We start from the raw sequence: 23607 nt of genomic DNA, 5'->3' as shown, positions 1-23607 counted from the left end.
TTATACTAGTTGCCATTATTCTTCAAGATTAGAGAAAGCATGGAGCATGTACTCCAAGAATATCATGGTTCCTGAGGGAAGAGTTTCTATATGTCCTCATTCACCAGCAGTAAAAACAGTCAAATGTAATAAGCTCATAAAAAACCCTGAAAAGCTGCCTTGAGCCTTAAAATCTGATATGAAAATAAAGAACCAGGCAAAACAGATGAAAGATACCATCATACTTTAAAGTTAATTCCAGTTCTTTCTATAAAAGGGGCTTGTTGGCACTATTTTCAGAGATCTCACAAACAATTTAAAAAAGGTGTGTGTTGGGGGAGGGGAGAGCCAAATGGACAAACTGAAGACAGGAAAGAATAAGAAAAACACACCAAACCAACGACAAATCTTTTTTTCTTAGTGTGTGTGTGTGTGTGTGTGTGTGTGTGTGTGTGTGTATTTCCTTAGTGGTTTATTTATAAATTTTCTTTTTTTTTTTTTAAGATTTTATTTATTTATTTGACAGAGAGAGACACAGTGAGAGAGGGAACACAAGCAGGAGGAGTGGGAGAGGGAGAAGCGAAGCAGGCTGCCCACTGAGCAGGGAGCCCGATGTGGGGCTCGATCCCAAGACCCTGAGATCATGACCTGAGCCGAAGGCAGACGCTTAACGACTGAGCCACCCAGGCGCCCCTATTTATAAATTTTCTAACCAATTTGGAGGAAAAGGGGAAAAATCTATAGAGAGATGCTAATTTGTGTGCCCCAGAAAACACAGCTTTCATTGGTCATCTTTATTTTTATTTTTTTTTTAAAGATTTTATTTATTTATTTGAGAGAGAGAATGAGATAGAGAGAGAGCATGAGAGGGGAGAGGGTCAGAGGAGGAAGCAGACTCCCCGCTGAGTGGGGAGCCCAATGCGGGACTCGATCCCGGGACTCCAGGATCATGACCTGAGTCGAAGGCAGTCGCTTAACCAACTGAGCCACCCAGGCGCATTGGTCATCTGTACACATTTTTTTTTTAAACGATTTCATTTATTTATTTGAGAGACAGAGCACGAGTGCGGGAGAGGGGCAGAGGAAGAAGCAGACTCCCCACTGAGCAGGGAGCCCAATGCAGGACTCCATCCCAGGACCCTGGGATCATGACCTGAGCCAAAGGCAGACGCTTAACCAACTGAGCCACCCAGGTGTCCCCATCTTTACACATTTTATCTGAGTATCTTTCCTACATTTAGCAAAATTAGTAATCTATCCCCTACATTAAATAAACCTAATATATTAAAATACAAATTTATAAAAATGAAATGGATAAAGTTATCTTAGGAAAGAAAGTTACTTTGTAAGAACTGCATCTGAAGACCTGGAGTAGGAAGTACCTTATATGTGAATTTAAACCAGGATTTGACTCAACCTTTCAGGAAGGTGTTTATTATGTTAAAAGGGCACATCTGTACCTCAGATTACTTCAGAAGATACCTTCCAGATCTCAAGTGATTGTAGGCACATCAACTTTAGTGCGCTAACAGTAACAGGAGAAGTAAGTGCTTTATACTTGTAAAGTGCTGTTTTTAAAGCGCCTTTTTTTTTTTTTTTTTTTTTTAAGGAGGCTCCACACCCACCGTGGAGCATAAACTCACAACCCTGAGATCAAGAGCTGCATGCTATACCGAAAGAGCCAACCAGGCACCCATAAAGCACTTTTTTATACATTACTTGATTACTCATTGTTAGTACACCCAAGGTGGACAAAATTTGACAGAATCAGATGAGCTCTTAAATCATCATCAGACTGAGAAACTATATACAACACCCCAAAGAAGTTAAAAAAAAATTAAAGATCAAAAAAAGGGTGTTATTGGCAACTGTTACAGTAATAATAAAAGATGAGGCCAACCTTCTCTTTTAACTCCCCAAGATAAGCAGTGCTTTGTCCAATGATGGTCTCTGCAGATTCCTGGAAACAAGTGACCCACTGATTCTCTTGAAAATCAGCAATATTTACCTGAAAAACACATTATAAATTAATTCAGCCAAGAAATAATGAAAGGAAGACATACTCAGGAGACTGGAAGATTAACTTTTTCCATTCATTAAAATAATTCCCAGGGAAAAATCCATTACCACTATATATGCTATCTTCTTTCAAAAGAGGAAAATATTACAGAAAGAAGTTTAAAATATAAGTCTGGATCACAGGAGGAACACAATATGCCATGGACATGTGATTTCAGATCTCAGTGGAGATAACAACCCAACTCAACTCTCCTTCAGACACAGAATCCAGGTATACCAGACTAGGTTCCCCTCCAGCTGCAATGCCCTTTGGACTCAAGGTTTTGAATGAGCCTCCAAAGAGTGACAGCAGGTTCTCTGCATTTTAAACTCTACATCCTTCAGTCACTAGTTCCATAAGACTAGTTCCATTCACTGCTGAACATCCCAGACTATTTAAAAGCTTGAGCTTAAGGGCCTTCATCCAGCTGCCAAACTTAACTAGCAACAGAAATGAGCAATCAAGTGTCTCCACTTGGACAATGGTAAAATCAAACAGGGGAGAGTCAGGGAAGAAAGTGGATCACACAGAATCCACCTGCTAAAGTAAAAGTCTTAGTACATATAAGAAAGCAAAGGTTTTTTTTTTTTTTTTTAAGGTAGCATTTGATGATTCTACATACTCGCTTGGCATGGACATGGAGGTTTAATATCAAAAGTTATGATGAAAAAATAGGGGACAAGAAAAGTTAAAAACACTCCCATATATGAGAGAATATATTACACACTAGGGTTCACACCTACAGTTTGTTTACCTCATGCTATTCCTAGAGGCAAAAAGCTGAGGAGGGTGACAATGGAGACACCATCTCGTGAAACCAGTGTGCTGGGATTCCTATTTATGAGTTTCACAGAAAGGCTGATAAACCATCTAAAACAATTTTCTTGGGGCACCTGGGTGGCTCAGTCGTTAAGCGTCTGCCTTCAGCTCAGGTTACGATCCCAGGGTCCTGGGATGGAGCCCCACATCGGGCTCCCTGCTCAGCGGGAAGCCTGCTTCTCCCTCTCCCGCTCCCCCTGCTTGTGTTCCCTCTCTAGCTGTCTCTCTGTGTGTCAAATAAATAAAATTAAAATTAAAAAATTTTTTTAAAATTAAAAAAATAAACAACTTTCTCCATCCTAGTTCAATGAAGTTAAGTTTATGTTTATTTTCTGTAAAAATAGGAAATTTAAATGTAGAAATGTAGAATTTCCTGCTGAACTAACATTTTTTTTTCAGAATTTTTATTATGTTATGTTAATCACCATACATTACATTAGTTTTTGTGAACTAACATTTTAAGGGGCAATTAGAATATAGAAAGGATAAGTAAAATCCTTTATTTTTTATCTAAAAATATTTTTAATTAATTTAATTTAAATTTGCTATTACAAGGGGAAAAAAAAGGAAAATGCAGAAGAAACTAGAAATCAACCAGAAATAACCTCAATCAACACTCTGGTATTTGTCCTCTAAGTCTGTTTTCTGTGTGTGTACATACCTCAAGACTATATCAAACACTCCATTTAAAATTAGCCGTTTCAATTAATAAACCTGAACATATATTCATGTCATTTTCAAATGTTTTAACTGTAGAAAACTGTCAAATGATTGTCAGATCCTGATGCCTTCACAGTATTCCACACTACAGCTATATAATAAAGGAATTAACCAATAAAATATTAAGGAAGTTTAAGTTGTATCGAAGTTTTTATAATAACAAAGTAAGAAATAACTTTACACAGCTGTAACATCTCTGATGATTTCTTAGAAGAAATTCCCTCCAAGTGTTTAATGTGCCAGGAAATATAAACATTTTTAAGGCTCCTGATATATTACTGCCAAATCACCTTCTGGAAAAACGCAAGAATACCTATTTTCTTATACCTTTATTATCCTTTAGTATTATGTTTTTTTTTTTAAAGGAGACCCTTCACTTTAAAGGTTTTTAAAACAGAAACAATTCTTACAATGCAAAAAAGCCACACTCCCACAACAGCATGCGGTCACATTCCTGAGAAGTCAGCTCTAGGAAGGCCAAGAGGAACAGACTATCTACAAGAGAGAGAACTAAATACAGGCACTGGCTGTATAACTACTGCTCTCCAGAAACACTGTTTCAAACGAATCTACCTCCGTCTCGGGTTAGTGGGAGAGTGTCACCGACACTGCAACTCTACTACACACACAGCAACCGCCGTCAGCTGGGTACCTAAATGCAACTTTCTGGTACGAAGAAAAGTTCTCAGTAGGAGACAGACTGCTGTTCAGGTGAGTGAAAGGCCCCTTACTTGCCGTACTCCTAGAACAGTAAGAAGCTCTTCGGCACTTACTCATCCGCAGGCTTCCTGCCCCCAGCAGTCTTAACTTTTGCTGTTGTCTCTACAGGGCCTGGCTCTTGGCAAGGACTCAAGAAGCAGCACAGTACTTCCCATCTGCCCATTCTACTTACTGACAGGATCATGCGGTACTTGAAGCTGGGAAATTCACTGTCACACTTTTCACAGCGGTATAATCCATTCTGCTGGTCAATCACTTTCTTATTGCAGTCCTGAGTTGGGCAGGCCTGATACATACAGTTCTCTTTGCGAAGATACACTACTGTCGCCACAGAGCTAAAGTAGTCGGCCTTCGGGAGAAAAGAGTGCCATGAGATCTAGAACACGAGGCCTACGTTCGATCTGCCCACAGCCTGCCCTTCCATGTAAGCGCCACGTGTTTACATATACGAATCCCTGAGATTCCACTGGCTTTAGAGGGAATAATTTATGCTATAGCTTCTGAAATTACTTGTGCTGACTCCAAAACCTACAAAGATAATAAACTAAGTTCTAAAGGGTATTATCCTTTAACAATAAAAGCGAATTCTAAATTAGACGAAATTAATTAATTAAAAACAGAAAAAGGGGCGCCTGGGTGGCTCAGTCGTTAGGCGTCTGCCTTTGGCTCAGGTCGTGATCCCGGGGTCCTGGGATCGAGCCCCACATCGGGCTCCCTGCTCAGCGGGGAGCCTGCTTCTCCCTCTGCCACTCCCCCTGCTTGTGTTCCCTCTCTCTCTGTCTCTCTCTTCTAATAAATAAAATCTTTAAAAAACAAAACAAAACAAAACAGAAAAAGACGCTATGAAAGACAAAGACTTCAAGAGACAGGATTTGTTCCTCCGGTTCCTCGGACTCTCCAAAGGTAACCGATGGAGGAAACGCAGGCGAATGCAGGTGAACCCAGGGCAGCGGTGGCCAACCGCCCTCCCACAGGTAAAACAACAGCAGTGATTTCCGGGGCCTACAATGCCCTGCATCTTTGTCTAGGCCATGGTGGCAAACTGTGTAGAAAGCCAGACAGGAAGTATTTTAGGCTTTGTGAGCCAGTCACCGTCTCTGTTGCCGCCACTCACTGCATGAGCGTGCAAACGCACGCATGAGCTGTGTGCCAACCCTGGCCTAGGCCGTTGACGCGGGAAGGCCACCGAGAGGTCAATGTAGCAAGGACTACGTCATGTGCTCCTGCTTTATGTTGTTCCTATTTGTTTTACTTCTTACCTCTCAGAGAGAGGATACAGAGTGAATAATTTTGGGGGGTGAACAGTTCCCTCTGGGTGTACTCCGAATTCAGAGCCAGGTCGGCAACCTCCAGGGCTTCCCAATGTCTCAGACCAAAAAAACATCAAACAATAATGTGAATGTTTAAAGAGACTGAGTGAGGCCTCAATCTAGAAGGCTCCAAGAAAGTGAGTCTCGGGGTATCTGGCTGGCTCAGTCAGGAGAGCATGCGACTCTTGATCTTGGGGTTGTACGTTTGAGCCCCACAGTGGGTACAGAGGTTACACCCTAGCAGAAAGTCTCCTAGGAGAATGCCTATTGAGTTTTTCTGTATTTCCAGGTAAGATCCAGATTCAATGCATGACTTTAAAGTTAGGGTGCAAATAGGTGCTCTCCAGGCCTAATTTCTTTTCTTTTTTTAAAAATTTATTTATTTATTTTTAAGTAATCTCTACACGCAACAAGGGGCTTGAACTCACAACCCCGAGATCCAAGAGTCACATGCTCTTCCAAGTGAGTGAGCCAGGTGCCCCTAGGCCTGATTTCTTATTACACACTTTAGATCTAAGAGGGACACTGGGTATCAAGAGAAACTGAAGAGTGGCTGCTCCTCTGACCAGGACAACACAGATCTGTCTAATGTTTAATTCTCAAGATGCTGTATGACAGCATCATAAGGTGCCATTGATGACAATGATGGATAAGGGAGTACGGTGAAATGAGACAGTAAATAAAAACTATATTATATAATATGAAAATAATAAAAGTAGGAATTGTGTTTGGGGGAGCATAAAGGAGAAATAAATGACTTAAATGTTGAGCTGCTGGCGGAATACAGGTTTAGATCAAGACGGGAAGGGGTGCCCAGGTGGCTCAGTCATTAAGCGTCTGCCTTCGGCTCTGGTCATGACCCCAGGGTCCTGGGATTGAGCCCCGCATCAGGCTCCCTGCTCAGCGGGAAGCCTGCTTCTCCCTCTTCCACTCCCCCTGCTTGTGTTCCCTCTCTCGTTGTGTCTCTATCAAATAAATAAATAAAATCATAAAAAAAAAAAAAAAGACGGGAAGAGTGTAATTACATACAAACATTGGAAGGAAGCTGCAACTAAAGTCGAATACAAGAGCCAGTTCCTGTCAGAAAATAGTGGCAAACGTTTGGCGCATGAGAGGTTAGTATCGTGCAGCCAGTGAAGGCCCACGTGAACTGCCTGATGTCTGACATGGAGCCTCGCTAATGCTCAGTGTTGGCTCTAACTTCAGAACACATCTTCTTGGTATGTGGGCATTTTGATTTGCAGGAACAATCAGCAAAAATAAATATGGACCCAAAGTCATTACCTCTTCATTAAGATCCCTCTAAGAATTAAACAACTCTCTTGGGCGCCTGGGTGGCTCAGTTGGTTGGGCGACTGCCTTCAGCTCAGGTCATGATCCCGGAGTCCCGGGATTGAGTCCCACATCAGGCTCCCTGCTCGGCAGGGAGTCTGCTTCTCCCTCTGACCCTCTTCCCTCTCGTGCTCTCTATCTCTCATTCTCTCTCTCAAATAAATAAATAAAATCTTAAAAAAAAAAAAAGAATTAAACAACTCTCTAAGTCAGAGTTCATAACATTTTTTTTGCCTCAAGATATGTGAGAGATGGGGCACCTGGGTGGCTCAGTCATTAAGCATCTGCCTTCGGCTCAGGTCATGATCCCAGGGTTCTGGGATCGAGTCCTGCATCGGGCTCCCTGCTCAGCGGGAAGCCTGCTTCTCCCTCTCCTACTCCCCCTGCTTGTGCTCCTGCTCTCGCTATCTCTCTGTCAAATAAATAAATAAAAAATCTTAAAAAAAAAAAAAAGATATGTGAGAAATACATGAAGGCATGGCTCCCTCACCCTGGCAGTGATTCTCCACCGTCACGTCATCCTCTGGTCAGAGCACTGGTTAAGAATCATAGCTCTGAATGAATGTCTGACACCTAGTACTAGAAATCAGGTTTGAAAACTCATCCTTTTGCACACTTTATGTGCTTTTGTGAATAAAGTTAGGAATGTGGGATACCTTGTCACCATGGCCCAGGTTCTCTGATTTAACCTCAAATAAAGTTTTCCAGTTGGTGTTGCTCCCTCCTATTCCTCCACTCTTTAGATCAGAGATGGAAACACCATCTAAGGCTTGTCCTTCTGAGTCAAACCTGAAAAATAAACAAAGAACGACAGGTACTTTATATATATTTATTGAATATATTACTTGTTTCTAACTGCCAGATACAGGCCATCCACACCCCCAACCCCTACTCATCGGTCATGGTCACATGGGCTGAAGTTAGTACCCTCCTCCTTGTATCTTAAGCCAACTGGAGGAAGGGAATGACCTCTTTTCATCTCAATTGCTTTGATGCCCCCCAGTGGTCAAGAAAGACAGCGCCAAAATACAACAACCTTTTCTTAAATTAGCATCTGGTACATAGTTCTTTAGGCTACTGATGCTCATTCTCAGTCAATAGCTGCATTTTTATCATTACTGAAATATATCAGCATAGAAAGTGGCAGTCCCCATAATATAACATGGTGGCAAAAAACGTTCCCATGGTAAAAGATCTTATAAGCCTGGCACCTGGGTGGCTCAGTTGGTTAAGTGTCTGACTTCTAAGCATCTGACTTCAGCTCAGGTCATAATCCCAGGGTCCTAGGATTGAGCCCCACCTCGGGCTCCACGCTCAGTGGGGTGTCTGCTTATCCCTCTCCCTCTGCCCCTCCCCCAGCTTGTGCTCTGTCTCAAATAAATAAAATCTTTTTTTTTAAAGATTTTATTTATTTATTTGAGAGAGAGAATGAGAGAGAGAGAGTACATGAGAGGGGGGAAGGTCAGAGGGAGAAGCAGACTCCCCGCTGAGCAGGGAGTCCGATGAGGGACTCGATCCCGGGACTTCAGGATCATGACCTGAGCCGAAGGCAGTCGCTTAACCAACTGAGCCACCCAGGCGCCCTCAAATAAATAAAATCTTAAAAAAACAATCTGATAAGCCTGATACAGAGTTTAAAGGATTATACAATCCAAAGTAATTTAACAGAAGATAGATAATATCTTCTTAGTGAGATTTTACCTATGCCAATATCAAAATTAACATTAATTCATGCTACAGTATTATTAAAACTGATTATACTAAAAAAATTTTTTTAAAAGATTTTTATTTATTTATTTGACAGAGAGAGACAGCGAGAGAGAGAGCACAAGCAGGGGGAGTGGGAGCGGGAGAAGCAGGCCCCCTGCGGAGCAGGGAGCCGGGTGCGGGGCTCGATCCCAGGACCCTGGGACCATGACCCTGAGACGAAGGCAGACGCTTAACAACTGAGCCACCCAGGCGCCCCAAAACTGATTATACTTCTTGATCACACATCAGCTGATATGAAGGAAAGTGGCTCAGAAACATACTTGTGGCAGGGAAGAGTCAGTCTGAGATTAAAAACATGCCAATGTCATCTAAAAGGAGGATAACTAAAAGCTAAACACATACAGAACAGGCTTTTTAAAAAGAGACCATCTAACAGAATGGATGCTGCCTTAAGCTGCAGACAACTGCCTTCACATTCTGTCAGGTAAGCGGCTAAATCCGTCACAGAAGCACAGCAAGGTCCATAAATCTGTTTCACCACTACTAGCTACACCAGTTTACGGTTTCAAAAACTCCAAGGAGATATTTGCCACTAAAGATAGCTCATCAGGAATCAATAGAGCAAGGACAGAGGCAGCCCTTCTCACAATAAAAAACCCCACATTGTTATAACCAAGATCTAACATCTCCAATCCTTGCCTAGGTGGGATGTGTGCATTGAACTTCTCTTGGATCAATGCCAGTCATTTTATTCTGGAGACAGCCATGTCTTTTTATGTTGACCAGGATCACTGTTATTGACAAGTAAAATATGAAGACCTTAATGTGGGCATGCAATTAACCTGGGGTCGAGCTCTAGAGCCCAAAAGAAAATCAAGCAATAAGGACAAACCAAAGCTGTCGTTATTTCTGGTCAGACTACAAATAGGCCCTGCCTTCTAATGCCATGCCAGCTACCAGGATAGATACTCAGAGGCTAGCCTGAGTGACATGAACACTTGAGTAGCTGTTTCATGAAATCATTCAAATACTAGTGCTTCTAGTGGCTCACATTACACTCAGAATAAAAGTGAGAAGTCTATCACAGGAGCTAATTCTTTAAGTACTAAAACCCTAGGCCAGAGGTGGAACCCGACACCACTCCCCTGGGACTACAGCTATACAAATTATTAAAGCTCAAGCTAGTTAAAGTGTTTTCCCTGACCACATCAATTCTTGCATACCATGTTTCAGTTTGAAGTGCTCCTTAAAGGCAGAGTTTTAACACCCTACAAAGCTAGATATAGTGAGGAGATTTTAATAGGCTTTCCTCAGCCCCTGAGTACTTGGGGAATAACAATACAATGCCAACAAAAGCCCATTGTTTCCACCGCACTTTATCAGAGTCCAGTGAACACACACCAGAAGATGCGTTCAGCACCAAGTGGACAAAACAAGGAAGCACATTCTTTCCCCATCCCCTGGGAGCCCACAGCTTTAAACCTAGGAAACAAAACTGCCCCCCACTCACAGTCCTGCACACAGCTGTGAGAGCCTGGCCGCCCCTTACTTTGGCAGGATCGAGGTCGGCTGCAGCACAGCACTTGCATTCTGCCGGCCTCCTCTGCAATATCTGGGTTTGTCATGGGATTACAGGTTTGTCAGTTTAAGGGGTTTAAGGGCTTTAAAGCCATTCTCTCAGAAGGCATAATGCTTCCAAGAAATATAGGGACTGCTCCATTCAGTAAGAAAGCCCTCTGCTCGGCAGATAGCTCACACACTGATCGTAAGAGCAAAAAGAGCCAGCTCTTCTCACTCAAAGGTCGGGCTCAAATAACCCCTTTGTTTAGTCCCATAAAACCTACCATCCACGAAGCTTATAGGCCTCCGGGATGTCAGGATTCACAATGACCGTGCTTGAAGACAGTACAGAGAGGCTCCGTCCACCAAAATCAGAAACTCTGGCTCCTTTGATAGCCATCACGGGTTGTCTAGAACCATCAAATCTATCAGCCTGAATAATAACAAAAACACCAAACAAATACAGTGAACAGGTGTCACTAGCAGGAAGAACACACAGAACATTTTTATAGAAAACAAGGAAAACAATCAATAGCAGAGTAAATGCAATAAATGGTACATGGAATCTATCCAAGATAACCTCTCACCCAAGAATCTGTTCCAAGATACAGTAAAACTAATCTAGAGTTAGAGGAAAGATCATTTCACTGTGTAAGACTAAGATCACAGCGTATTTCACAAAGTAAATCAAATAAAGGATTTCGGATATTCCCTGGCCAGCTCAATCCTTCTTTAGGGAGGGCCCACACGGCCAAAGCCCCACAACTCTTAAGACACGACAGCTGCCCGGCTCTCTACTAGGTCTCTGCCTTCTGCACATGCTCTGACTGCTCAAGGCAACTACTTACATCCTCTCCCCACAGAGTGGTGGTGACCACTTTCCCTGACATGTCCATCAAATAGATATTTCGCTTAGAAACTTCTCTGTTGTTAGATTTCACTGTGATTTTGGTGGCATCTTCGTAGCTCTTGCAGATCCCAATTATGTCTAAAATACAGGCACAATGTGTTAGCAAAAATGGTCAAGGCACCCATTACAACATGATCAAAGGTTGAATGGCAAGCACTTCAGTCGTACACGTCCCTTACATGTTGCCAACAAAACCAGTAATCACAACTCTCTTTGCTCTCATACGCAGACTTACCTATAAGTGAGTCTTTAGCCTTGTTCTCCAGCTCACTAATCCCTGTGAAATCAAACTGAACTGTAGGTAAATGATGACCATGTTCACAGGGCATGACAGAAGTCTCATTGTTGAAGGTCATCTCATAGTCATTTTTAACAGCTGTGAACTGTTTGTTAGCAATCTTCAGGGTGCCTTTGGAGATATAATAGACCTGCAAAAAGGCAAGCCATGGAACAGGGGTAGTCCATCAGATTCAACAAACAACTCCTTACCACCACGCAGTTCTCCGATGAACGAGAGATCCCTCCCTCTTCCCAGTACCACTCAATGGTTTCAGTTCTCAATGTAACACTACCCTACCTTGTTCATGTCGATAAGGGGAAAGAACTTGTCCACTTGCTCATTGAAAGCAGTAGCTCTGATTTCACCCTGCAGAAGCATGCGAGAGCAGGTTAGAATTGTGCTTATCAAGTTTTACCCCTGATCTTTAAGGCAGTCACACAGGCACAAACAGAATGGGTGAGAGCTACAGACACCCCAGAAACACACATTTTATAGTCACATATTCAAGTTATTCACAATGGAACAACCAAGGTTTAACTAGCCGATCCTGCTGTGGTGCTTTATTAACCTCAAGTTAGAGACCTAAAAAAAAAAAAAAAGCAAACAAAAAAACACAAGAAACCTAGTGATTTTAATATTCTGACAACAAAAATAAATTCTGAACACTGAGTGACACAAATGAAGCCCACGAGGAAGTGTGATGAGCCAAATGATTCACCAGCTGCCCTCACGCTCCTACCAAGCAAGGAATTACATCATATTTGGGAGTTACTGCCAAAATGTTGTTAATACATCATGTTTTCAAGTTGCTTGTGATTTGATTTTCACTTTTACTTTTCCATCAGTCAAAATACTATAGATGGGGAGCCTGGCTGGCTCAGTTAGGGGAGCATGCGACTCGATCTCAGGATTGTAAGTTCAAGCCCCACGTTGGGTATAGAGATTACTTAAAACAAAAACAAACTTCAGATGGATAAGAAACTTAAAGGGCTGAAATTTTAGCGAACTGACAGATTAGACTGATAATCTGGTAAAAAATTAGGTTCTGATATTGATTCTGCCATCATACAGTCAATACATTTGGGGTATCAGTCCATCTTCCAAAAACAAACCACCTATTTTTTTTCTGCCTTCTCAGAAGTCTGAACCAATAGGAAATATGCAGCAGCTTGAAAACAATGTATCAAGTACATATTAGGAATTATAAACATAACTAACAGAGAAATGGCTAACAAGACTGTCAAGATTCCACATTGTGGATTTTTTGTCTCTTCATCATGGTTTGGTTTTGTTTAAGTAAAGCATAGAGTCTACAGAGGCAGAATCCAACTCCCACAAAACCGTTCACTTCTCAAGGCGGCTGGTGCATGCTTTCTGCTGTGGCCCAAAGCAACACTTTGCTCATAAGCAGACATCACTTCTCAGGGCTTCAATTTAGCCTGCAAACAGGTCAGACAGAGTGTCTCTGGTTTCTCTTGCTCATGAGGCTGCTCAAACATTTGAAAACTAATTTCTACTGCTACAAATGCTTTCATTTAAAATCAAGGATTTCAGGGGCGCCTAACTGGCTTAGTTGGTAGAGTGTGTGACTCTCAGAAATAAAATCATTAACATCAAGGATTTTAGGGGTGCCCGTGTGGCTCAGCTGGTAGAGTATGCAACTCTTTTTTTTTGCTGTTGTTAAAGATTTTGTTTGTTTAAGTCATTTCCACACCCAACATGGGGCTCGAACTCACAACCCCGAGATCAAGAGTCCCATGCTCTAGGGGTGCCTGGGTGGCTTAGTCAGTCGAGTGTCTGACTCTTGGTTTCGACTCAGGTTATGATCTCAGGGCTGTGAGACGAGGCCCTGAGTCAGACTCTGCACTCAGTGAGGAGTCTGTTTGAGATTCTCTCCCTTTCCCTCTGCACCATCCCTGCAACTCATGTGCTCCTTCTCTCAAATAAACAAATCTTAAAAAAAAGAGAGAGAGAGTCAACAGAGTCGCATGCTCTACCTACTGAGCCAGCCAGGCGCCCTGAGTATGTGACTGTTGATCTCAGGGTCATGAGTCCAAGCTGCACTTGGGGCATGGAGCCTACTTAAAAAGAATAAATAAATTAAAAAAAATTTTTTTGGGCGCCTGGGTGGCTCAGTCGTTAAGCGTCTGCCTTTGGCTCAGGTCATGATCCCAGGATCCTGGGATCGAGCCCCACATCGGGCTCCCTGCTCAGCGGGGGAGTCTGCTTCTCCCTCTCCCACTCTCCCTGCTTGTGTTCCTTCTCTTGCTGTGTCTCTCTGTCAAATAAATAAAATCTTTAAAAGAAAATTTTTAAAAATAACGTAACATGGGAGCCTGGGTGGCTCAGTTGGTTAAGCGACTGCTTTCGGCTCGGGTCATGATCCTGGAGTCCCGGGATCGAGTCCCACATCAGGCTCCCTGCTCAGCAGGGAGTGTCCTTCTCCTTCTCCCTCTGACCCTCTTCCCTCTCGTGCTATCCCTCATTCTCTCTCTCAAATAAATAAAATCTAAAAAAAAAAAAGTAACATAAAATAAAATAAAAGGATTTTATTTAAAACCTTTAACCCTTTGGGGCACCTGGCAAGCTCAGTTGGTTAAGCATCCAACTCAGGTCATGATCTCAGGGATGAGAGGTTGAGCCCCATGTCAGGCTCCAAACTGGGTGTGGAGCCTGCTTAAGATTCTCTCTCCCCCTCCCCCCACACAACCCGCTCTGGGAAAACAAAAAAAAAGACCTTTAACCCTTTGCTCCTAGACAGCATCAAAAGACTATAAGAGAGGAAAGACAATAATAACAATTATGTTTATTTCTGGCCTACTCCGGTTTTTCATCACACAGGCCTGTTTCTCAGACTGCTCCTATCTGCCCACTTGACAAATACTCACACTTTCATCAACTAGTTCTATGGAGAAAAGCTTCCCTTCCCCTCGGGAATTGCTCCAGGTACGGATCTGACTTTTGTTGGTAACTCGAGCACAGATAGTCCACCTAAAAATCAAATAGATTATATTAGTGCTCAGAGGCTTACCTGGGACAGATCTAAAAGGTTCCCTATCATCTTCCTATAGCCTTTCTTATGCATATTCCATTTTTCAATGTAAGCTGTATTTTAATCCAGCTAATTAAAAGCCCACGATGACATATAGGTTTGACAGTTTGTAGAATAAGCAAGTAGTAAAACATACAAGATGATTTAACACTAACTCATTCTCCTGTCAAATTAGTAAATTTATAAACTCTCTCCCTTCTCCAAAAAGCATCACCAAGGCAACGGTATCCCTTTAATGAAAGGTTCTAAGCTAGAAGATGCAGTAATACCAGCAATTATATTTTGCCACTATTTTCAATTATGGGAACTGATAAAACTGGTGTCAAACTTGTCTCCATTCTAACACACCTTGAATATATAAATACAAAATTATGGGACATGGTATTGGTAAGCCACCAAAAGAAAACACGCTAAAGCAGTATGACCTCAGACAGAGGCCACTTAAAAAAAAGGAGGTACAGGGGGTGCCTGGGTGGCTCAGTCGTTAAGTGTCTGCCTTTGGCTCAGGTCATGATCCCAGGGTCCTGGGATCGAGCCCTGCATCGGGCTCCCTGCTCAGCGGGAAGCCTGCTTTTCCCTCTCCCACTCCCCCTGCTTGTGTTCCTCTCTTGCTGTGTCTCTCTCTGTCAAATAAATAAAATCTTAAAAAAAAAAAAAAAAAAGGAGGTACAAGATCCAATACCCAGTCCTGGGGCCCATACTGAACACAAGTGTTGGGCACATTAGTTACCTTACTCATTTTCCCTGCACTGCAAAGAATTGAAGATTAGATAAAAACACATCTGAAAGAATTCTGGAAAGAGAATGCACTAATTTTTTTTTTTTAAGATTACTGAGCCACCCAGGTGCCCCAGAACTCACTAATTTTTAACTGCTAAAATTAACTTTTAATGGAAAATATCTGTTCAGGGTATGTTAATAATGTGGCTATACAAACAGTACAGATTCTCTTAGGCTACTAAATCATAGTAACAGTTTTTAGACTGAAAGTCACTTATTTATATCATGAGAAGATGAAACGCCTTCTGAATTACAAAAAATATTTATTTTTACTCATAAGACGATAAATGGATTCTTTAAGCATTAAATATTTTTCAATTCAAATTCTTTCAAAAGAAATGAAACTCCATAGGCTATAGCAGATTGCTTTTCTTGCCATTCTTTTATGGTAAGAGAGTTGAAGTTTGCCACAATTTGTACCCTCCTCCCCCGTTGGAGGAAAAAAAAAGATGGGGGCGCCTGGATGGCTCAGTCATTAAGTGTCTGCCTTCTGCTCAGGTCATGATCTCAGGGTCCTGGGATTGAACCCCCGCATTGGACTCCCTGCTCAGCGGGAAGCCTGCTTCTCCTTCTGCCTGCTGCTCCCTCTACTTGTGTTCCCTCTCTCGCTGTGTCTCTTTCTGTCAAATAAGTAAATAAAATCTTAAAAAAAAAAAAAGATGAAACTTACTTTATGTATGGTAACCCCTACGTTCCCACATAAATAACTCAAGAGCCCGTAATAAGCTCTAACCTCACATCATAGGCACATTCTGAACTTACTCTATGTGAATAACTCACTTGGATTGGTAAGGGGTGAGGCTGGCAATGGGTACCACTTTGACCTGTGTTCCTCCAGAGCTGTTCACGAGGCTGGTACCTCCAGCTTTTCCAAGTGTCTTTGAGACACCATAAGTCTTAGATGCAGTGGAACCTTTAAAAACAAACACAAAGGAGGACCATCATTATTCTATGTAAATTTTATATAAATTTTGTACTAACTCTAAATGACTGAGGTGTTGCTGGTGAAATCAAACAGAATGAGAGGCAAAGTTTTTCCTTTTTAGTAATCAAGAGATATGGAGATCAAATAGAGACCAAAACAGGAGGTAGAAAAGCAACTGAAAATGAAGGCCTGGGCACACAGAAGTTTACTACATTTGCTAACTGAAGCTCTGACTGAAGTCAAGATAATAATTATACTGAGAATAGACAATGCTCTTTCGGAGGCCCATCCTTCTCCCCCCCCAAGATTTTATTTATTTATTTGACAGAGAGAGAGAGTGAGAGAGAGAAAAAGAGAGCACATGAGCAGGGGGAGCTGCACAGGGAGAGGGAGAAGCAGGCTCCCCACTGAGTGGGGAGCCCAACGTGGGTCTCGATCCCAGGACCCTGGGATCATGACCCTAGCCGAAGGCAGACACCCAACCAACTGAGCCACCCAGGCGCCCCAGAAGCCCATCCTTCTTAAACTGTCCTTTGTATCAATGGGCAAGATAATGGGTCAGAGAAAATCAACCAGCCTTCTTGACCATAAAACTGATAGCAAGTCACTAGATGCATAAGAAAAAAAAAGCAAGGGGCGCCTGGGTGGCTCCGTTGTTGGGCGTCTGCCTTCGGCTCAGGTCATGGTCCCGGGGTCCTGGGATCGAGTCCCGCGTCGGGCTCTCTGCTCGGCAGGAAGCCTGCTTCTCCCTCTCCCGCTCCCCCTGTGTTCCCTCTCTCGTTGTCTCGGTCAAATAAATAAATAAAATCTTAAAAAAAAGAAAAAGGAAAGGCTAGGAGGTAAGGGACATACTGAATGAACCATATGAGGTAAAGGATACCTATCACAAATGGTTTACCTTAAAACGTCCTGGGAAGACTCCCGTGTTCCACAGGTCTCCGGTACTGAAGTCTCTAACGAAGTCTAGGGACTGGGTTTAGCTAGGAGCGAAGGACAGGAGCCCTTCGGGTAAACACAACCAGGCGGCCGCGCGCCAGGATCCCCTCTGCTCTTTTACCCAAGCCTGAGCAGCTACCGTGCGCTTGGAAAGAGCAGGTCACTAGAGCCTACAGACACATGAGCTCCTTTACATGCACAGTTTCTATAAAGTTTCAGCCTCCAAATTCAGAAAATATAACTTCGTCCAATTACTTGATATCTTCTCTACCAAAGCATTTCTTTAGGATGGAATTTGGCTGGAAATGTAAATCTACCATTATTCAGCATTTCTTTTTCTTTTTTAAAGATTTTATTTGTCAGAGAGAGCGAGCGAGAGTGAGTAGCACAAGCAGGGGGAGCAGCAGACAGAGGGAGAAGCAGGCTCCCGGGCTGAGCAGGGAGTCCAGTGTGGGGCTCGATCCCAGGCCCCTGGGGTCATGACCTGAGCCGAAGGCAGACGCTGAACTGAGCCACCCAGGCGCCCCCAGCATTTCTTTATTGAGTTTCTACATCCTGTAAGACACTATTCTAGGTATTTGTAGCACTTAGTAAAAACTATACATAGACTGTCCTGGATCTTACCATTTTCTACTCTAACTGGGGAGTCAAGAGAGAACTATACACACAACAGTAATAACTGCCTCAAGATTACACAAGGAAGCACATGAACTCTGAAGAATGTATGTGTGTGTATACATACCTAATATTCTCTATAAGATACAGTTATATGTCACACACACACACATGCTTCCCCCTCAATACACAGCCAGTCTTTTACTCTTTCGCCACCCAGCTGATGTGTGTTTAGATAACATTAACTGATTTTTAAAAATAAATGTTAACATAAGTCAAAGATAGACAATTTGGAAAATAAATCTGTGGGAGGAGGGAGAAGAATAACATACTATTTGTAGTTCAGCCTAAAGAAGTGACTATTAGATTATTTATCATCTTAGATACTAAATCTATTCCATGACCTCCTTCAAAGTACGTAATTTGCGAGTTGTATATAAATAGATCCACTTATGGGGCGCCTGGGTGGCTCAGTCATTAAGCGTCTGCCTTCGGCTCAGGTCATGATCCCAGGGTCCTGGAATCGAGCCCCGAGTCAGGCTCCCTGCTCAGCGGGGAGCCTGCTTCTCCCTCTGCCCCTCCCCCGCTTGTGTTCTCTCTCAATCTCGCTCTCTCTCGCTCACTCTTTCTCTTAAATAAATAAAATCTTTAAAAAAATGAAATCAATAGATCCACTTATAAAGAGAGATAGATAGAAGGTACATTAACAGATATTGCAAGGTAGATAAAAATATCAAAGACCAATGGGGAAAAAGTCCCATGTCCTGAAAGTTTCACAACAATATTAGTGGTGTCTTAATCTTGCCCTTCTTAAAATCTCAGCATTCAAAATTAGCAATAGTTGAGGGGAGGGGAAGAGGTGGAGTATAAGAAGCTGTGACAGAAAAAAGAACCTCTAAAAATAAATCCAACCCAAATCATCATTTTCAATAGTAATTCATAAGGCGAAGGCCAGAAAGTAAACAAAATGGTTCCATTATAGCCTCTCAGGACCTACTGCAGAGAGCGTTAAAGGAAAAAACTATTTCTCATCCATGAGACTGGGAAGCAGAACCTATGACCAATATAAATGATACCATCTTCACGTTAAGATAAATTCCGATGAGAACTCGAAATGGGAAACTTGGAGAGAGACAAGTGGATTCCAAATAGTTAAAAGGCGAGAATTTAAAAGGTATGTAAATTCGCAAAGTCAAGAAAGTGTAAAATGTGAGACTTGAGAAAGTACCAGATAAACTATTATTAACAGAGAACAGTATATCATCCTGATAAAAATAAGCATATTAAGTATCTTTAAAAGACTATCTTTAATCATTTGTTCAATCATACACTTTACAATGAGAACTGGACTTCTCCTTTGCAAGAAGCAACAGTCATGAACGGCATTTTGAAAATTCCCTTTAGTCCCAGATTACATTTCAAAACATTATTCAGAAGCCTGATACATATAATTAGCACATGTCCTCATGTGGCCATTTACCCATTGCTGAGCTCCCATTCTGCTGTTGGGGCTTGCTGGCTGGTGGGTTGGCCGCTGAGACCGAGGAAGGAACTATCTGCTGCTGCCCATGTCCTGAGGAAGGAACTATCTGCTGCTGCCCATGTCCTGAGGATCAAAACAAAGACAATTTTAGTGCAAATAATGCAGGTCAAAAGATTTAAACTTAAGTAGAAGAAATACTCTGAGAGAGTGTAAATGTTTTATTTTGTCAAAGACTCTCATGGGTCAGAATTCATGCTGGGGTAATTCAACTGCATGCAGTCAATCAGCTAGGGGTTCACTTCTGTTTTCATTATATAAAAGGTTGGCTCCATTTACCTTTCACCTGCTCATAATTGATAGCTTTCAGTTTTAATGAGGTTCTCCCCTAAAGCCTTGCGCATTTCTCCTGCATGAACCTGAAGTAAAGTCACTGGGCTGAATCTGTGACATTACCACTATTTCCATAGCAACAAATCGATGTCATCAACAGAACCGTGTTCATGGCAGGATCTCTCAGAAGAAAAAGCTGTGTGGTAAGAAAAACCTAAAAGCAGTTCAACTGTCTCTGAAGTGCTCCTGCTTCAAAGGAAAAGGAGACATTCAGAAAGGATTCTACCCTTTCCCTGCCAAACAAAGCAACCTTATTTTGCAACTGACAGTTGGTGGGAAATACGAGTTGAAAGAGCCTTGGGTACCATGAAGTGCTAGCGCACCGTCACAGCAGGGAGAGACAAGATGGAGTTCAGAAGCAGGTGTCAAGGAAACAGGAAGATTAAAAGGAAAGGAGGGGAAAGGAACATATCTCTCAAACAGAAAATAAGTGCCATGCCACGAGACTATTTATTTGTCCCTCACCCTTCCTACAAATGTTTATGAGTTGAAGAACGTTAAAATTGCAAAATACACCTAATTAAAAAAAGAATAGGTTTATGGCATTTGATTTTGCTTCTGTGAGGGGCACTAAACCTAATCTAGGCTGCTCACCCAGAGTGCCTGCAGCACACAAGTACAGCTCAAAAAGATTTCCTAGAAAGTCCTACAAACAAAAATGGTGAGCCCTGCTGAAAAGGCTCCCTGCCTGCCGCCTTGTCTCTGCCTTCTCCGATCCCGAGGCTTATTCCTGATGGGTTTCCCAAGGCCCTCACTCAAATGGGCCTATTATAAACTGACTTCATTTCCTTCTGCCAATATTTCTCTTAACTAATACAACAAAATGATAGTTAACTGTGCTATTAGAGCAAAATAAATTTAGCATAAAATTAAAAAGGTTAAAACAGAATTGCTTATTCTTCAGTTCTTCCTATGGGGAGAAAAATTAAGACCTTAATTTTATTTTCTTTAATCCCCAATTTCACACATCCCACCTCCCACCTCCCTTCTGGTCACCATTAGTTTGTTCTCTAGAGTTAAGGGTCTGTTTCTTGGCTTCTCTCTCTCTTCTTCCTTTGTTCATTTGTTTTCTTTCTTAAATTTCACATATGAATGAAATCATATGGTATTTGTCTTTCTCTGACTTATTTCACTTAGCACAATACTCTCTAGTTCCATCCGTGTTGTTGCAAATGGCAAGATTTCAATCTCTTTTTACGGCTGAATAATACTACATTGTATATGTGTAACATATCTTCTTTATGCGATCATCTATCAAATGGACACTTGGACTGCTTCCATAATTTGGCTATTGTAAATAATGCTGCAGTGAACATGGGTTGCATGTATTCCTCTGAATTCAAGTTTTTGTATTTTTTGGGTAAATACCCAGTAATGCTATTACTGGATCCTAAGGTGGTTCTATTTTTAACTTTTTGAGGAACCTCCAAACTGTTTTCCACGGTGGCTGCACCAGTTTGCATTCCCACCAACACTTGTTTCTTGTGTTGTTCGTTTTAGCCATTCTGACAGGTGTGAGGTGTGAGGTGATATCTCACTGTAGTTTTGAGTTGCATTTCCCTCACGATGAGCGATGTTGAGCATCTTTCATTGTGTCTGTTGGCCATTTGTATATCTTTGAAGAAATGTCTGTTCATATCTTCTGCACATTTTTTAACTTGGTTATTTGTTTTTTGGGTACTGAATTGTATTAGTTCTTTATATATTTTGGATGCTAAGCCTTTATCAGACATGTCATTTGCAAATATCTTCTCCCATTCTGTAGGTTGCCTTTTAGTTTTGTTGACTGTTTCCTCTGCTGTGCATAAGCTTTTTATTTTGATGTAGTCCCAATAGTTTATTTTTGCTTTTATTTCCCTTGCCTCAGGAAACATATCTAGAAAGATGCTGCTATGGCCAATATCAAAGAAATTACTACCTATGCTCTCTTCTAGGATTTTTATGGTTTCAGCTCTTACATTTAGGTCTTTAATCAATTTTGAGTTTATTTTTGTGTATGGTGTTAAGAAAGTGGTCCAGTTTCCCCCACACCATTTGTTGAAGAGACGGTCTTTTCCCCACTGTATATTCTTTCCTCCCTTGTTAAAGATTAATTGATCACATAAATTGTGGGTTTATTCCTGGGTTTTCTATTCTGTTCCCTTGATCTGTGTGTCTATTTTTGCGTTAGTACCATATTTCCTTGGCTTCTATGATCTGTAATATAACTTGAAGTCTGGAATTGTGATACTTCCAGTTTTGTTTTTCAAGATTGCTCTAGCTATTCAGGGTCTTTTGTAAATATTCTATACAAATTTTAGGATTATCTTTCCTAGCTCTATGAAAAATGCTGTATTTTTTTTTTTAAGATTCATTTATTTATTTGACAGGGAATGAGCAAGGACATGCACGCGCAGGAGGGGCAGAGGGAGAGAGAGAGAATCTCAAGCAGATTCCACACTAAGTGTGGAGCCCAATGCGGGGCTTAATCCCAGGACCCTGGGAGCATGACCTGAGCTGAAGGCAGCTGCTTAACTGACTGAGCCACCCAGGCGCCCAACATGTTGAAATTTTAAAGTAAACCTTTTCTTAAATCAGTAGGGAAAAACTGAGTTGCTCAGTAAACAGTATTGGGGCTAAGTAACTGGAAAAAAATAAAACTATTCTTACTTGCTTCATGAAATATATTCAGAAGACTCAAAAGATTTAAACATTTAAAGACGGAGCCATAAAAATACACAAACCCCACTCCACTCCAGTTCCACGGTCTCAAACATATCTAAAGTCATAGCCTCATTATCATGCCTGCTTCTTGCTGAATAGGACATGGTCACGGGATCGTGCTAACCACTTAACATTTAATTTCTATAAAAACATAACTAACCTTTATCAGGTACCTAGAGTAATCAAATTACAGTGACAGAAAATAGAACAGTGGTTACTAGGGACTGGCAGGAGTAGGGAATGGGGAGTTATGGTTTAACGGGTAGAGAGAGTTTGAGATAATGCCCGGCTGGCTCTGTCAGTGGAACACACAACTCTTGATCTCAGCTTGTGAGCTCAGGCTCCACACTGGATGTAGAGATTACTTATCAATAAAATCTTCAAACAAACAAACAAACAAACAAAAAAAGTTCTGGAGATGGATGGTGGTGATAGTTGTACAACAATGTGAATGTACTTGATGCCACCAAACTACACATTTAAAAATGATTAAGATGTAAATTTTGTTGAGTATTTTACCACAATTTTCAGTAACATAACTTGCCTATTTACCTGTTCTAGGTTGAACATTTTTTGACATTTTAATATATGAGTTAAAATGAATGTATTATAATTTCTTTCTTTCTTTGGTGTTGGGGATTTTTAATTAAAAAGCAAACAACACTACACAAAATACCGTTGGTTACTTAACAACTAAACTAGGGTAATGGTTGCTGGAGAAATATCTATAGAGTACTAGGAGGGGGGGCTCAGCTGGTCTTTGTTCAGAAACTTCAGGCTGAACACATATAAAAATCCTAATGTTCAAATGCCTGCTAGTCTACATTTAGGTAAATAAATAAATAAATAAATAAAGCTACACACACACACACACACACACACACACACACACACACACACACTCTCACTTCATTTGCAGTTGCTAAAAATCTATCAAATCTTTTCTCTCCCAACTCCATTTTTACCATACACCTTATATACTTCTTTCAAATACCAGTTTGGTATATAAGTTGTTCACCCCCATTTCCAATAAGGATAAGAAAAAAAAATACAGAGAAATGCAAACTGCATAGCTAGACATCTTACCCAAATATAAAATACTTCCAAACAGTTGAAATAAGGGGGAAAAACATGTATCTAAAGAACAAAGTATTCTATTTAAAAATTTTGGAGGGGTGCCTGGGTGGCGCAGTCCATTAATCATCTGACTCTTGGTTTTAGCACAGGTCATGATATAGAGCCTGCATCAGGCTCAGCGCTGGGTGTGGAGACTGCTTAAGATTTTCTCTCCATCTCCCCTGCCCCTCCCTACAAAATAATATCT

The 23607-nt window shown here is 41.5% G+C and overlaps 1 protein-coding gene across 2 annotated transcripts in view; it reads right to left on the bottom strand.

Annotated features, from left to right (window-relative positions):
* The window catches only part of RPA1 (replication protein A1), a 74827-nt gene that overhangs the window by 4277 nt on the left and 46943 nt on the right, over nucleotides 1-23607 (bottom strand). For both annotated transcript variants that reach the window (XM_028109368.2, XM_088028407.1), the window contains 10 exons: nucleotides 19188-19313; nucleotides 16012-16144; nucleotides 14288-14390; nucleotides 11697-11765; nucleotides 11355-11547; nucleotides 11058-11197; nucleotides 10494-10642; nucleotides 7596-7728; nucleotides 4470-4646; nucleotides 1880-1987 (listed from right to left, as the gene is read on the bottom strand). In XM_028109368.2, coding sequence (XP_027965169.1) covers nucleotides 1880-1987; nucleotides 4470-4646; nucleotides 7596-7728; nucleotides 10494-10642; nucleotides 11058-11197; nucleotides 11355-11547; nucleotides 11697-11765; nucleotides 14288-14390; nucleotides 16012-16144; nucleotides 19188-19313 — 1331 coding nt within the window. The remainder of the gene's footprint in view (nucleotides 1-1879; nucleotides 1988-4469; nucleotides 4647-7595; nucleotides 7729-10493; nucleotides 10643-11057; nucleotides 11198-11354; nucleotides 11548-11696; nucleotides 11766-14287; nucleotides 14391-16011; nucleotides 16145-19187; nucleotides 19314-23607) is intronic.

Source organism: Eumetopias jubatus, unplaced genomic scaffold (assembly GCF_037043125.1).
Source record: "Eumetopias jubatus isolate StellerSeaLion01/CBP00866 unplaced genomic scaffold, mEumJub1_p1.0 scaffold_10, whole genome shotgun sequence".
NCBI classification, from domain to species: Eukaryota; Metazoa; Chordata; class Mammalia; order Carnivora; family Otariidae; genus Eumetopias; species Eumetopias jubatus.
Note: the sequence above shows the minus strand (reverse complement) of the source record. Positions and strands in the feature narration are given on the sequence as shown.